At 51.2% G+C, this 15,864-nt stretch overlaps 1 protein-coding gene across 1 annotated transcript; it reads left to right on the top strand.

Annotated features, from left to right (window-relative positions):
* The first annotated feature begins 1,893 nt into the window (after positions 1-1,893).
* Positions 1,894-15,749, top strand: CEP41 (centrosomal protein 41). Its single transcript, XM_058805576.1, has 11 exons — positions 1,894-1,961; positions 2,266-2,329; positions 3,237-3,284; positions 7,428-7,489; positions 8,499-8,568; positions 8,976-9,102; positions 9,791-9,948; positions 10,845-10,912; positions 11,502-11,616; positions 12,264-12,479; positions 14,175-15,749. Exons 1-11 carry the CDS (start codon positions 1,929-1,931, stop codon positions 14,321-14,323), a joined length of 1,110 nt encoding a protein of 369 aa, XP_058661559.1. The 5' UTR covers positions 1,894-1,928; the 3' UTR covers positions 14,324-15,749.
* Positions 15,750-15,864: the final 115 nt, after the last annotated feature.

Raw genomic sequence — 15,864 nt, forward strand, 5'->3', positions numbered from 1 at the left:
CCAAAACTCCTAAATTCCTATAACCCACATCCATGGCCCCAAAACTCCCCCATTCCTATAACCCACCTCCATGGCCCCAAAACTCCCCCATTCCTATAACCCACCTCCATGGCCCCAAAACTCCCCCATTCCCATAACCCACCTCCATGGCCCCAAAACTCCTAAATTCCTATAACCCACCTCCATGGCCCCAAAACTCCCCCATTCCTATAACCCACATCCATGGCCCCAAAACTCCTAAATTCCTATAACCCACCTCCATGGCCCCAAAACTCCTAAATTCCTATAACCCACCTCCATGGCCCCAAAACTCCCCCATTCCCATAACCCACATCCATGGCCCCAAAACTCCTAAATTCCTATAACCCCCTCCATGGCCCCAAAACTCCCCCATTCCCATAACCTGCATGTCCCCAGGGTGGCAGATCCAGCAAATGTTTGGGGTCTGAGAGGGGAGGTCAATCCCATTTGGGTTTTGAGGGGGACTGTGGGGCCATTTGGGGAGGAACAAAGGTCCCCTTTGGGGTCTGAGGGGGACTGTGGGGCCATCTGGGGTTTGAGGGGGAACATGGGGTCATTGGGAGGCTGTGGATCCATCAGGGGTCTGAAGGTGGGGTGGGGATTCATGGGGTTCTGAGAAGGGGCATGACCCCACTAAGAGTCCACGGGGGCCATGGGGTCATTGGGGGGGGTTGAGGGGCCGTGGGGGTGGTCAGGAGCTTATTGGGGTCTTGGGGGTCGTGACCCCATCAAGGTTCAGGGAATCAATGGCAGTCAAAGGGAGACACACCCACTAAGGGGACACACCCACCTGAGGGGACACTCCCACCTGAGGGGACACTCCCACCTGAGGGGACACTCCCACTGAGGGGACACTCCCACCTGAGGGGACACTCCCACTGAGGGGATGCTCCCACCGGAGGGGACACACCCACTGAGGGGACACACCCACTGAGGGGACACTCCCACCTGAGGGGACACACCCACCTGAGGGGACACTCCCACCTGAGGGGACACACCCACCTGAGGGGACACTCCCACCTGAGGGGACACACCCACTGAGGGGACACTCCCACCTGAGGGGACACACCCACCTGAGGGGACACACCCACTAAGGGGACACACCCACCTGAGGGGACACTCCCACCTGAGGGGACACACCCACCTGAGGGGACACTCCCACCTGAGGGGACACTCCCACCTGAGGGGACACTCCCACCTGAGGGGACACACCCACTAAGGGGACACACCCACTGAGGGGACACACCCACCTGAGGGGACACTCCCACTGAGGGGACACTCCCACCTGAGGGGACACACCCACTGAGGGGACACTCCCACCTGAGGGGACACACCCACCGAGGGGACACTCCCACCTGAGGGGACACTCCCACCTGAGGGGACACTCCCACCTGAGGGGACACACCCACTGAGGGGACACTCCCACCTGAGGGGACACACCCACTAAGGGGACACTCCCACCTGAGGGGACACCCCCCCACAGAGCCCGCCCACAAACCAAGCCCGGGACCCCCATCCCCCCTCCCCTCAGGCCACGCCCCCTCCCTGAGCGCGGGACGGGGGGCGGAGCCTCCGCGCGCGCTCCCGGCGGGGGGCGTGGCCTCGGCCGCGCGCGCGCCGCTCTCACCTGCTCTCAGGTGCTGCCGCGGGCGCGCGCCGCCATCGCGCCGTCCCGGAGGGGCGCGGCCTCCGCCCCGCGCATGCGCAGCTCCCCCCTTTGCCGCTTCCCGCCCGCCGCGTCCCTCCCGTTGCCGGGCGACGCGCGCGCTCCCCGCCGCGCGGCCTCCGATTGGCCGCGGGCGCGGCGCGCGGCCAATGGCGGCGGGCGTAGTTGAGGGGTGGGCGGGAGGCGGGAGCGCGGCCGCGCGTGAGGGCCGGGCGGAGCGGGCCGGCGGCCGTGAGGGGCGATGTCGGCTCGGGGCGGCTTCGGAGACCCCCAGGTGCCGGGAGGGGCCTCCCCTTCTCCGCAGCCTCGGGGGGAGAGGGGAGCACGGGGCAGGGCCGGGGAGATGGTTCGGGCAGCGCCCGCAGCCGGGAGAGCTCCGCGCGGAGAGCAAACGGCAGAAATTCTCCTTCCGAGCCTTCAAACCAGCGGCGTCTATACCGACATGGGCATTCAGGAATTCCTCGCTCGTTTTTCTGTCTCCTAAACCCCTTCAAGTCGCGTTTTATGCTCGTTTTTCTCCTTTTTTTTTAACTTAATTTTTTTAATTTTGGCTTCTCGTCTTTTCCATTTTGAAACAGTTTCTAACCCGGCGCATCCCCCCGAATCCCAAATATCAACATATAAAAACTCGTCTGGATACTGGTAAGTGAAATTGCTGTGGGGTAAAACCATCCAAAATTGGTGTAGGATGACAGAAAAATATAATTAATGTTTTAATTACCTCTGCCCGGAGCTAATTCATCCCAATTCTGCAGAATCCTTATTGTAGTTGTGATTAGTGTCACCAAATATTATAAAAATTATAGACATTTTCTATTTATAATTATAAAAATTATTTAAAATTCCTATTTACAATTATAAAAATTATTAAAATGTCCTATTTACAATTTCCTTCAAATCTGAAATTTAAACAAGCACGAATTATACAAATTTATGTATATTTTATATATATTTTTTAATGTATTTATGTATATTTATCTACACACAACACCATGCAGCCCCCTGAAAATTGAGATTAAATGCTCTGTGTGTAGATGATCACATGTTTAAAGTCATTATTGTCTCGAAACTTGTTTATTTTTTTTCTCCTCTTCTTTTTAAATAAGAATTTGGGGTTAAATAGGTTTAAACTGGGTCAGGCTCCCTTGTGGTGGTTCCCATAGAAATTACTGATGTTGGAATTTCTGTCCATGGATTTTTCCTGTATCTTATCAAGGGTGTGAGCCAAGATCATTATTTGGGGGTGTCTTTGTGGGGTTTTTGTTGTTAGAGCAGCTGAATTTCACCCAGTAACGTTATCTTGTAGCATCCTCACCAAAATGTTGGGAAAGGAGCAGCAAATCCTTGGGTTTTTCTCTTTAATTCTACTTTCCTTGAGAGAAAAGAGGAAAATTGTGGCATTTTTGTACCTTTTATTGCCCTGTGAAAGAGGATCTACAACAAACAGCTGTTCCCTTCAAAGCAATTAAAATGTAAGCCTCTGTGGGCCTGAAGAAAACCTATAAAAATAAATAATTGTAATGAATTGATTTTTTTGTTGTTGTTACAGGAAATAGTTTGTCGAAATACATGGAAAAATTGGAAGAGATCAAAAGAAGTGAGTACCTGGGGAGGAGCAGGATGGGCTAAGAGTGGCTTGGTTGAAAACTCAAAGGGCAGGAGATGAATTCCAGCAGGTTTTCCTTGGAAATCTCCACAGATTTCATTTAAAAATCCAAGCAGGAATCTTCCAGATCCTTCTTGGTTATTGGATTGTGTTATTGGAAGCTCTCTGAGCTAAGAAATCCAGGCTGGACTGATCTGGGAAGATTTATGGATCATTTCTGGGACTTTTATTTCACTTTTAGGTCACAACTTGAGCTCTTTTATCTTTATATAATTTAAATTCCTATTGAAATACTCCAAAAAAGATAAAACCCAAGCTCTTTCCTTGTGTTTCCATTACTAAACATGGGCATTTTGAAGACTTTATGTTGTTCAGACTAATGAAGACTTAAATTATCTTTATTTCTCTGTTTCCCCACCAAACCCAGGCTTTCCAAATAATTTTTCCCAACAAAACCAATGATTTATGACTTTATTCCCAGATTATTCTCCCATGAGGAGCCAGGAAAGCTCTTCAACCTCAGAGCTGCATTTGTGGAGGTGAAAAAAACCCTGAATTGAGCTGAAGGCTGCATGAATTGGGATTTGAGCTGTTCAGGTTGAGTTCCCAGCCCCACTTTGAGGGAATTTATTTGGTGCTATCAAAACAGCCCTTTGTCTGCGCCTTGTTTGTTGGCTTTGGGTTGGTTTTTTCCAAACACTGCAGGTCTTTGGGGGGGGAAAATGAAAAGAGGAATGACCTTGAGCTTTCCAGAATGCTCTGTTGACTGAGATTTCAGTGCTGGACACTGCCTGGCTTTTTATTTCTGCTGAAAATCTCGTTTTTTGTGCCTTTCCAATCTCGGCGCGGATCTGTTCCGCGCGCTTCTTTTATTCCCTCCTCTCTCTCTTTTTTTGGAGGGGCTTTCTCACTCTGTGCGGGCTGAATGGCCGCCTTGTGTTGCCAGGGAGTGGAGGATTCTGCCCCTTGGTTTCTCAGGGATAGATGACACCCTTTGGATGCAGATTGAAATCCCCGGCACAGGCTCCTCTCTGTCCCTCGTGTAACCCGAGAGATCCCCGTCCGCGCCATCAAAAATTCAGCAGCTGCACCCACCGACCATCCATCCTTGGGAGGGTTCATTGCCTTGAGGACACACAGGAGGTCTCTCCCTTCTCCCTGCTCTCGGTCCCCTCCTCTCCAAAGCCCTGAGGAGCCAGTTCCTTGGAAAACAGAATCATCCCAGGCAAAGCCATGTCAGAAAATCCCAACGGATCCGCCAGGACCGGACCGGGTACGTGGGGCTGCTCCTGGAGCTGCAGGCAGCGCTCCTGGGCTCTCTGGGAAGGTGTTTTGGGTGAAAAGGGCAAGATCTAGGGGGAAAAGGCTTTTTTGGGGTGAAAATTCCTTGTTTGAGGAGGATGGGAGCCATGCAGGAGCTGCATCCTTCTTTGAGGTGGGAAGGAGCCGAGCAGGACCGGGTACGTGGGGCTGCTCCTGGAGCTGCAGGCAGCACTCCTGGGCTCTCTGGGAAGGTGTTTTGGGTGAAAAGGGCAAGATCTAGGGGGGAAAAGGCTTTTTGGGGGGTCAAAAGGCTTTTTTGGGGTGAAAATTCCTTGTTTGAGGAGGATGGGAGCCATGCAGGAGCTGCATCCTTCTTTGAGGTGGGAAGGAGCCGAGCAGGACCAGGTACGTGGGGCTGCTCCTGGAGCTGCAGGCAGCACTCCTGGGCTCTCTGGGAAGGTGTTTTGGGTGAAAAGGGCAAGATCTAGGGAAAAAAAGGCTTTTTGAGGGGTAAAAAGGCTTTTTTGGGGTGAAAATTCCTTGTTTGAGGTGGGAAGGAGCCATGCAGGACTGGACTGGGTATGTGGGGTTGCTCTTGGAGCTGCAAGCAGCACTCCTGAGCTCTCTGGGAAGGGATTTTGGGTGAAAAAGGCAAGATCTAGTGAGAAAAAGTCAAATATAGGGGGGAAAAAAAGGCTTTTTGGGGGTAAAAATTCCTTGTTTGAGGAGGTTAGGAGCCATGCATGACCCCACTGGGTCTGTGGGGCTGCTCTTGGAGCTGCAAGAAGCACTCTGGGAAGGTATTTTGGGTGAAAAAGGCAAGATCTAGCAAAAAAAAGGTAAGATCTAGGGGAAAAAAGGCTTTTTTTGGGGTAAAAAGTCCTTGTTTGAGGTAGGAGAGAGCCATGCAGGAGCTGCATCCTTGTTTGAGGTGGGAAGGAGCCATGCAGGATCAGACTGGGTATGTGGGGCTGCTCTTGGAGCTGCAGGCAGCACTCCTGAGCTCTCTGGGAAGGGATTTTGGGTGAAAAAGGCAAAATCTAGCAAGAAAAAGGCAAGATCTAGGGCAAAGAGGCTTTTTTGGGGTGAAAATGCTTTGTTTGAGGTGGGAAGGAGCCATGCAGGAGCTGCATCATTTGGCAGCGGTTCTGCTTCGTTTTTATCCATCCAGCACTTCCCAAGCTTTGCTGCTTTTATTTTTTGCTGCTTTTTTTTTTTTTTTTTGCCACTTTTATTTGTCCTTCTAAATGAACTTTATTTGCCATAACAGAAAGGTTCTTTTCTGGCCTTTGCTGGGCAATTTTAATCCTGGAGCAGATGAAATGGGGAGTAATTACAGGAGATGATTGTTGCTGGGGTTCTTTGGAGTTAAAGGAAGATTTAACAGCCTCATTTGAGGTTTGAAACCAGGTGGTTTTGCAAGAACCATGAGGCTCATTTCCCATTAATTAACATCCTGAAATTCAATTTCTGCAGCTCTTCATCCTCCGTTCCATTTTTTGCACCTCCTGTGCTTCTGCCCTGTGGTTTGGATATTTTGGAAGGGCTTCTTTTTTCCTAGGACAACTTGTGAGGAGCAGAGAGGTGCTTTTTCTGCAAAAATCAGCATTACTTAGGGTAGGATATTGAATTTGGGAACTCTGAATGTGTAGGGGAAGGATCCCAGCCTCCAGCATTCCCGTGGCTCTCCAACACAGCTCAGCTGGAGAATTTCCACAAGCAAATCCCACAGGAATTTTTTGGTGTGGTGGCTGCAGGAATGTGCAGGGCAGCCCTTCCCCCTTGTCCCCACGTCCCCTGAGCTGATGGAGCCTTCAGCAGATGGTTTTAGAGGATTTGGAATCCTTGAGCTGAGTGGATTTGCCAAAGATCCTGAGCTCCAGGAGGGAGCAGCTGCAGCCCAGCCCCATTTCCCAAGGGACAAAGCTCCCTTTGCTCCCAGGACAGGTTATTCCGTAGCAAGATGTTCCTCCTGATACCACCCTGCTTCTCTTTCTCCTCCTCCACCTTTTGTTTCCTCCAGGAGGTTTTTCCCTTCCTCTGCAGGACCTGGATGGGATCAGCTCCCACCTTGGCTCTGGAATCTCTGCTCTGGGTCTCTGCCAGCAGCCCTGCTCAGTTTTCTTCCTCCCTAAGCTGTGTCTTCAGGATTAAGATTCAATTAGGCCAGTTTCTTGTATTAATTACCCATTAAGACTCAATTAGTCCAGTTTCTTGTGCCAGTTATCCGTTCCTGGAGAGACCCGTGGCAGCAAATGGAAAAAATCAGAATTTAATTGTCAGATAAAGTACAAAATCTTGGATTTTTTGAATTGTTAAGATTACACCTGTGTGTTTAGCTTGGTATTTGCAGAGACACAATGCCCCATGATCTGATACTGCTGCTATTTACACAAATTAAAGATTAAGGTAAATAATTCTTTTGGTTTAAGGAGCTCTGTGACTCCAGTGGGCTCCAAAGAAGAGCAGGGAAAGGGGGAAATCCTGAACTGCTTCCTGCACCATGGAAAATATAAATTCATATTCAAGGAACTAAATCTGCCTCTTCCACTTCATCATATCTGCACAAGATGTCTCTTTATAACTGGTCTCAATTAAAATCTCTCTTTATAACTGGAATTAATCAAAATCTCTCTTTATATCTGGGATTAGCTAAACCTTCTCTTTTAACTGGTATTAATCAAACCCTTCATTTACAACAGGTATTTCACAAAGCCTCCAGGTTTGCTGCTCTCATCCTTCAGCACAACCTGCCCTGAATTCCTGCCTGGCTGCAGCAGAGTCTCAGAGAAAAGCTGGGATTAAGCCATGACCTGGTGTCTAAAAACACTGGGAATGGACTGGAAATTTACCTTTGTTTTGTTTTTGTAGATTACAGGTACAAAAAGGATGAGCTGTTCAAGAGGCTGAAGGTGACAACTTTTGCTCAATTGGTATGTACAAATCCTTCTCTCCTCCAAAATCTTTTAGGAGCAGCATTTTTCCTTGGAGTAAAAATTCCTCTGTAATTATTTAGCTTTAGCTGTAATTATTCTGTCTTGGCTTCTTCCCGCCTTTAATAAAAGCAAATAATTCATTTCCACAGGGGCCAAATGCCTTTAATTACAAATTAAAGTTTGTGGTGACCCCATCTTTGAAATTTATTCCTTATTTGATTTGTCCTTTAACTTAATAAAAGGATCTTCAAGCATCTTGCAAAAGAAAAAGGCTGTGTAAAACAGCAGCTAAATCTGAGTTTTGTGTGTGCAGCCCTCCCTGTGTAAAACAGCAGCTAAATCTGAGTTTTGTGTGTGCAGCCCTCCCTGTGTAAAACAGCAGCTAAATCTGAGTTTTGTGTGTGCAGCCCTCCCTGTGTAAAACAGCAGCTAAATCTGAGTTTTGTGTGTGCAGCTCTCCCTGTGTAAAACAGCAGCTAAATCTGAGTTTTGTGTGTGCAGCCCTCCCTGTGTGAAACAGTAGCTAAATCTGAGTTTTGGGTCTGCAGCCCTCCCTGTGTAAAACCACCTAAATCTGAGTTTTGTGTGTGCAGCCCTCCCTGTGTAAAACAGCAGCTAAATCTGAGTTTTGTGTGTGCAGCTCTCCCTGTGTAAAACCACCTAAATCTGAGTTTTGGGTCTGCAGCCCTCCCTGACCCCAGGTTTAACTGCAGAAGGGAGCAGCTGGGACTTCAAGGCTGTCTGTGCATTATTTTATTTAATCATCCTATTAAAAAAATTAAATTGATCAGGAAATAAAGAGCTGGGGAGTGCTGGTTCAAGAAAACTGCTTCAAACTAGAAAAAAAAAATATCTTCTCAGGAGGGGAGGAACGGGAAGGTTAAACTCAGGAATGTGAAGAGTGGGATCCTGTAGACTCAGGATTTTTTCTCCCTGGGTTGTTTTCCTTGAGCTGCTCCCTGCTGTGGATGTGGGATCAGTGTCTGCTGGTTTTTGTGCCCTGCAGGTTCTCCAGGTGGCCTCTCTGTCCAGTGAAAGCCTGGAAGTGACAAACGAGGAGCTGCACAAGCTGCAAGGTGACAGCACTGATGGCAGGGACAGAGGGGGAGCTGGGGTCACTGCCAGGGCGTGGAGTGGCAGATGGGATTAATCAGGAGGAAACATGGAAAATCAAACTTCACCTGTGGCCTGGGAGTAGAAACACTCCTTAAAATGAAAGGTTTGCAAATAGGAAAAGCCTTGTGCAGGCAGCAACATAATCCACATCAAAAATTCTGCTTTATTGACTTCTTCCAATGAGAGCTCAAGCCCTGAAAAAATCTATGAGCTCTTTATTATTTTCAATAAGGAGGCTCTGGGTAAATTCTCCCGGTTAAGAGGATGAAGCTAAAGCTGTCACACTTTTCTTTCCAGGAATAGAAGCTGCCCTTAGGAGCTGCTTGTTTACCTGGTGCAGCTCCTGAGCTCCCTGTTCTCTCTGCAGATGCTGGTGCTGCAGGGGACGATGGAGCGGGGACAAACGGCAAAGGGAGCCCTGAGGGGACAGCCAGCCCTGTCCTGTTCCTGGACAGCTCAGGGGCAGGGGAATCCCTTCGCTCCACGCTGCAGAGGTGCCTCACACCAACACCGTTCCCTTCCTGTCTCAGCTGATGGTTATTTGAGCCCAGCTGGTGATGTTAAATTGCTGCTGAGGGGTTTTGTCCTGTATTTGTCATTGTAGGTGACAGGGAGGGGGTTGGCAGGATTTCCCGGTGGAATGGGTTTGCATTAAACAGCAACCCAAGATTGTTGTCACCTGATGGTGGTGTGACAAGGAAATGTGTTTGTGGGATTCCATCCAGCCCCCACGTTCCAGGATTTTGGGGATAACACAGTGCTCTGGTCAGCTCAGTCATGTGCATTCCTGTTGGTGATGGTTTTGTGTGGATATGGAGGGACAGGAGACAGGGAATGGCTTCAGAGTGACACAGGGAAGGAATTCCTTGCTGGGAGGGTGGGCAGGGGCTGGAATAGAATTCCCAGTGAAGCTGGAGCTGCCCCTGGATCCCAAGGCTGGGCTGGACACTTGGAGCAGCCTGGGATAGGGGGAGGTATCCCTGCCCATGGCAGGGGGTGGAATGAGATCCTTAAGGTCCCTTCCCACCCACACCATTCTAGGATTGAAAATAATTCCAAACCCACCACGTGAGGGGATCCCAGGATGGTGCTGGAAGAGGAAGCTTTAGCCCAGCTCCTCCCCAGCCTTGGGAGTGGTGGTGACGCACAGAAGCATTGCTCAAGCTGCCCTTCCCTTTGCAGTGTGATCAGTGGGGTCGGGGAGCTGGACGTGGAGAAGGATTCTCCCAAGAAGGAGGAACAGGACAGCCAGGCCAGGGAGAGGCCCTACCCCGACTGCCCCTTCCTGCTGCTGGACGTGCGGGACCGCGACGCCTACGAGCAGTGCCACATCGTGGGGGGTGAGCCCTGGGCACCTGGGCACGCGTGGGCTGCAGCTCTGGGCACCTGGGCACACATGGGCTGCAGCTCTGGGCACCTGGGCACGCGTTGGCTGCAGCTCTGGGCACCTGGGCACGCATGGGCTGCAGCTCTGGGCACGCATGGGCTGCAGCTCTGGGCACCTGGGCACGCGTTGGCTGCAGCTCTGGGCACCTGGGCACGCATGGGCTGCAGCTCTGGGCACGCATGGGCTGCAGCTCTGGGCACCTGGGCACGCATGGACTGCAGCCCTGGGCACGCATGGGCTGCAGCTCTGGGCACCTAGGCACGCATGGGCTGCAGCTCTGGGCACCTGGGCACGCATGGGCTGCAGCTCTGGGCACACATGGGCTGCAGCCCTGGGCATGGGGACAGACTGCAGCCCTGGGCATGGGCAGGGCCTGACCGCAGCTCTGGGCACAGATTGACTGCAGCTCTGGGCACAGATTGACTGCGGCTCTGGGCACAGATTGACTGCGGCTCTGGGCACAGATTGACTGCGGCTCTGGGCACAGATTGACTGCGGCTCTGGGCACAGATTGACTGCGGCTCTGGGCACAGATTGACTGCGGCTCTGGGCACAGATTGACTGCGGCTCTGGGCACAGATTGACTGCGGCTCTGGGCACAGATTGACTGCAGCTCTGGGCACAGATTGACTGCGGCTCTGGGCACAGATTGACTGCGGCTCTGGGCACACCCCTGCTGCAGTTTGTCCCCCAGCTGGAGCACCACTGTGTGCTCCCAGTGCTTATCCAGCACATCTTCCTGGGAGGGCTGGTGTTGATCCCATACTCAGTGGGTTGTCTAGGCTGTTGTATCCCAGATGTTGGTGTTCAGCCTCTGGGTGATTTGCCCTTTTTTTTCCCCTTCTGCAGCCTATTCCTATCCCATTGCAACGTTGTCTAGAACCATGAATCCCTACACAAATAATATTCTGGAATATGTATCCTTTACATGAAAACATGGGGGGATGTTGGTGGGGGCTCCCAAAATCAACTGGGGCTTATCCAAGCAAAGTTAGGATGGGACAGGAGTTACCTGGTGCAGCTCCATTGCCCCCATCAGATGCTGGATTCTGCTTCCTCAAGGTTCCTCTTGGCTGCAGTGGGAGCTGCCTGGATTTGGCATTTCCCAGGATTTTGGCTGCTGGGAGGCCAAGCCAGACCTGGGCACTGCTCTCCTGCTGCTGCTCTGGGGATGCACCCATCAAATCCTTTGGCTTCCTCTCAGCACCTTGATGGGACTGGGGACAGACAGAGCATTATTAAGGGGGATTTTAGGCTGGTCATTCCCAGGCTGTTGATTCTGAGGGGCTGTTCCCATTCCCAGTCTTTAAGCAATGCTGGATCCAGTGGGAATTAAGCTGTGTCTGGCCAGCCTCAGCCCCTGAGAATTCCTCAGGGAGAGCATTCCTACTTGCAAGCCAAGTATGGAGTCTTTCCCTCCCCAATCCCATTGGTCTCTGTTGCTTCCTAAAATGTTTCAACATCCCTGAAGTTCAACAGTTGACTCCTTAACAATTCCCATGGCAGAAAAACGCCCATGGCAAAATCATCATCGTGTACGACAACGACGAGCGCTTGGCCAGCCAGGCAGCCACCACCATGTGTGAGAGGGGCTTTGAGAACCTCTTCATGTTGTCTGGGGGTAGGTGGGGCTGGGAGAGCTCCCCCACACCTCCTGGGGAAAGGGAGCAACTTGTGGGAGCTGGAGATGGGAAAGGTCTGGGTTGTGGAGTTGTGGGATGGTTTGGGTTGGGTGGAAGCTGAAGGATCAGCCAGTCCTGTCCCTGTGGGCAGGGACACCTCCCACTGTCCCAGGGTGTTCCAGCCCCAGTGCCCAGCCTGGTCTTGGGCACTGCAGGGATCAGGGGCAGCCCCAGCTGCTGTGGCAATGCCAGCCCAGGCAGGAATTCCTCACTGCCAAGATGCCACCCATGGCTGCCCTCTGGCAGTGGGAGCCATTCCCTGTGTGCTGTCCCTGCAGGCCTTGTCCCCAGTCCCTCTGCAGCTCTGCTGGAGCCCCTGCAGGCCCTGCAATGTGCTGGGAGCTCTCCCTGGAGCCTTCCCTGCTCTGGGAGCAGCTCCAGGGCCTCCTCTGGACTCTCTCCAGCAGCTCCACGTCCTCCTGCCATTGTCCCCAGAGTCCCTGTGGGATCTCACCTGAGAGTTCCCCCCTTTCCTGCCACCCACATTTCTCCATCCAAACTTTGCACCTCCAGCTCCACAAATCCCTCCTGACTGGTCCCTCCTGACCCACCCAGCTGTGGTAACAGCTGCTCTGTGTCCCTGCAGGCCTCAAGGTCCTTGCCCAGAAGATTCCAGAGGGGCTGATCACCGGCACACTGCCCGTGTCCTGCCAGGTGCCAGCTCCCCCAGGAACTGCCCGCAGGAGAGCAGCGCCCAGGGTGCCCCCCACACGGGCAGAGAACAAGTGGAGGTTTTCTGCAGATGATCTCCAGAAGTTGAGGCATTACCTGGCTGAGGAGCAGATGCCTTCAGATGCTGCCAGTAAGAGACCAGTGCTGCCTTTTTGGGCTTGCCTAGACACAGAGGCCAGGCTGATCCCTCAGGGTTTGGCCTTTATATTTTTCCCATTCTGTGCTGCTTTAGTGTGTGGGTCTGGGCTTCACATTCAGGGATGGTGAGCTGTGTGCACAGAGTAGGGAGACAAAACAATTCCTGCTCCAGCTGGGCACCAAGGACAAATGCCCCAAATCTCAGCCCAGGAGCACAAACCCCGTGGGCTGGAGAGAGAAAAACAAGCAGGGTGGGACTGCCTGGGCTAAAGCTGCAATGGGACAATGAACTGCAAGGTGCAAATGGAGCAGAGCTGATCCCAGGGACAGACCCCGGCAGCGCTCGTGCATTTTGGGGCCGTTTTGGTTCATCTTGGGTGCAGCCCTGGCTGGGCTCTGGTGCTGCCCAAGGTGCAGCCATGCAGGAGATCCTGTGAATAAATCCCTGCTTTACTCTCTAGTTCCGTCTAGATCAGCCTTCACAAGGCATTGAGGCAAAGTTAAAAGAATAAAAGGAGATATATTTAATCAAATACCTTCAGGTACATTAAGGGCAGATAAAGTTAATTAACCTTTCATGTGGAGTTTAGTCATGCACTAATACAGTACAGGATTTGAAAAATATAAATGCTAAAATTTATGCTAAGGCATCACCAGAACATGCTTCAACCTCATCATGGAATGGTTGGGTGGGATGGTTGGGTGGGAAGGTGTAGGTGCAGAGTTTGTGATAATTGGGAGTGGGGTTGCCCCAGCCTCATCTGTAATTGGCTCCAGCTGTGAGGAGCAGGTGAGCAGCATTGACAGCAATGAGCTGTGGAGTGCCCAGGGGTGCTGAGCAATCACGAAGGGAAACAGAGGGCACACAGGTGCAGTGCATGAATGTGAGGGGTAAAAAAGTTGGGCTGAAGGAGAAGGATGCTTGTAGCCTTCTGAAGTGGGGTGGTGTTACTGTGTATGGGGTGAAGCTTTCTGATATTGTATGGTGATACTCTGGGTATGGTGGCTGTCTCAACTGTGACATGTGCTGTAGCACTAATGCAGTGCAGGATTTGAAAAATATAAATGCTAAAATTTATGCTAAAGCATCACCAGAACATGCTTCAACCTCATGATGGAATGGTTGGGTGGGAAGGTGTAGGCACAGAGATAATTGGGAGTTGGGCTGCCCCAGCTTCGTCCCTCATTGGCTCCAGCTGTGAGGAGCAGGTGAGCAGCATTGCAGGTGATGAGCCATGGAGTGCCCAGGGGTGCTGAGCAATCACAGAGGGCACACACATTAGGGGTATAAGAGGTTGGGCTGAAGAATGAGAAGAGCAAATGCTTGCAGCCTTCTGAAGTGGGGTGGTGTTGCTGTGTACAGGGTGAAGCTTTCTGAAATTGTGTGGTGATACTCTGGATATGGTGACTGCCTCAACTGTGACATGTGCATGACAATAATGCAGTATAGGATTTGAAAAATATAAAAGCTAAAATTCTTAAGGCGTCACCAGAACGTGCCTCGACCTCATCATGGAATGGTTGGGTAGGAAGGGGCCTTAAACCCCATCCATCCCACCACGGGCAGGGACACCTTCCCCTCTCCCAGGCTGCTCCAAGCCCATCCAGGCTGGCTGGACACACCCAGGGATGGGGCACCCCAGCCCGTGCACAGCCAGTTTGTGACCTGGGCCTGTTTCTCCCGCAGGCCGCCTCAGCCGGGGTCTCTCAGGCCGCGACTCGAAGCTCTCCTCGGCCAGGAGCAGCCCCAGCCTGCACAGCTCTCCCCGCAGCCTGGCGTCCCTGAGCAGCCGCTCCCACAGCAGGACCAGCGTCCAGAACAGGCCCTGGAAATAAAGCAGAGCCCAGTTTGGGGAATGCTGAGCAGTGCAGTGCAGCCCCTTTGTGCTTTTAGGGATCGGCGGGGAAAAGCAGCCCTGGTGAGACCCGGCAGCTCGGGTAAGGCTGGGCAGCTGCAATGGCATCACTTGGGGTGCAGGGCAGGACAGAGCTGATAGAACTGGTTTTGTAGGGGAGGGAGAAAACTCCTAGTAAAGGCTGGCACCAGTAGAAACTGTCCCACAAAAGTTTTTAGTCCAGCTGGAGGAATTTGTGTCCGTAACATTCCCAGGTCTGGAGCTGTGAGGGTGAACAGGCCACAAATCATCTGTGAGCACAAACTTTGGTGGTTTTAGCAGAGATAAAGACATTCAGCATCTTGACAAAAGTGAGAGAAGATCCTGGAACGGTTGCTTCTTGGTTTTTTTAAATAAATTATGGTAATGAACAGAAGTATTTGTAAAAAAGATGGTTTTTATTGCTCAGTTGGTGCTGTGACAGCCGTGCTTGCTTATGGACACTTTGTGAATAGTTGTGTCTTTTTCAAGGTGACCTGAAGGACAGTAACTGGATTTTCTTTTCCCAATGACTCCTTTGCCAGTGATTTTTTAGGAGTTTCTTTAAGGTTTAGGGTGGCTGAAGGAAAATTTGTTGCTGCTGCCTCGCCAGGGTCCCTAAAACCCAGCAGGGCCCTGGAATCAGGAACTGAACAGTTGGAAAAGTGAATATCACAAATTTTTCCTCACACTGGTGCTTCTGGATAAGCTGGGAATCCTCTGATTTTCCTGAGCTGCCTGTGGGACCCTTTGGAAGTGATTTTGGAGGGATTTTGCTCTCCAGTTTTCCATCTGGCATTGCTGAGCCTCGTCCTGCTTTGGTTATCGTGGTCTTGTGGGGTTTGTGTGTATTTTTGGATTCGGTGTTTTTCCCCCTTTTTGAACCAGACAATTTTCAACACATCCCAAAACTCACTGGTGACTTTGGGATAATTCTGATGAAAGGACAAAAAGTAGGAGAAATGGCACATAATTTCCTGTTTGGGAGATTAGGACTCAACATCCCTGAGCTCGTTTATCTTTTATTGTGACTGTGAGTGTGAAATGAGACAGTGCTGACTGCAGGACTGGCAGGTTCAGTCTGATAAGGTCCTGCTGCTGTGGGAGTAGATTTTTCCAGCTCCATGAGCTCTTGGCAGTGTCATTGCATTGGCTAAAATCCTGATTTTGCTGTCCAGCTGTGGGAGACAGATCCAGAATCCCTGGCTGCTCTGTGCTGCATGAAAACCTCCTGGTGAAACTTGGATAAAACTGGCTTGAGTTGTTTGTGATCCTCCAAATCCCAGGAATCAAAGCAAGGACTGGATGTACTTTCCCACCATCTCTGTGGATTTGTGTGGATTTGGACTCCTGGTGTTGTTTGGAGCAGAGTCAAACTCCCTAGAGGCTGAGAGGTTTAATTTAATAAAAATGTAAATTACAGCATCTGTTTGGGTGATTTATTTGCAGCTTTGAGAGCTGTGGAGAGCCTGGAAAGGCTGGGAGTGAGCAGGGGCTCAGCTC

Source organism: Ammospiza caudacuta, chromosome 5 (genome assembly GCF_027887145.1).
Source record: "Ammospiza caudacuta isolate bAmmCau1 chromosome 5, bAmmCau1.pri, whole genome shotgun sequence".
Taxonomy (NCBI): domain Eukaryota; kingdom Metazoa; phylum Chordata; class Aves; order Passeriformes; family Passerellidae; genus Ammospiza; species Ammospiza caudacuta.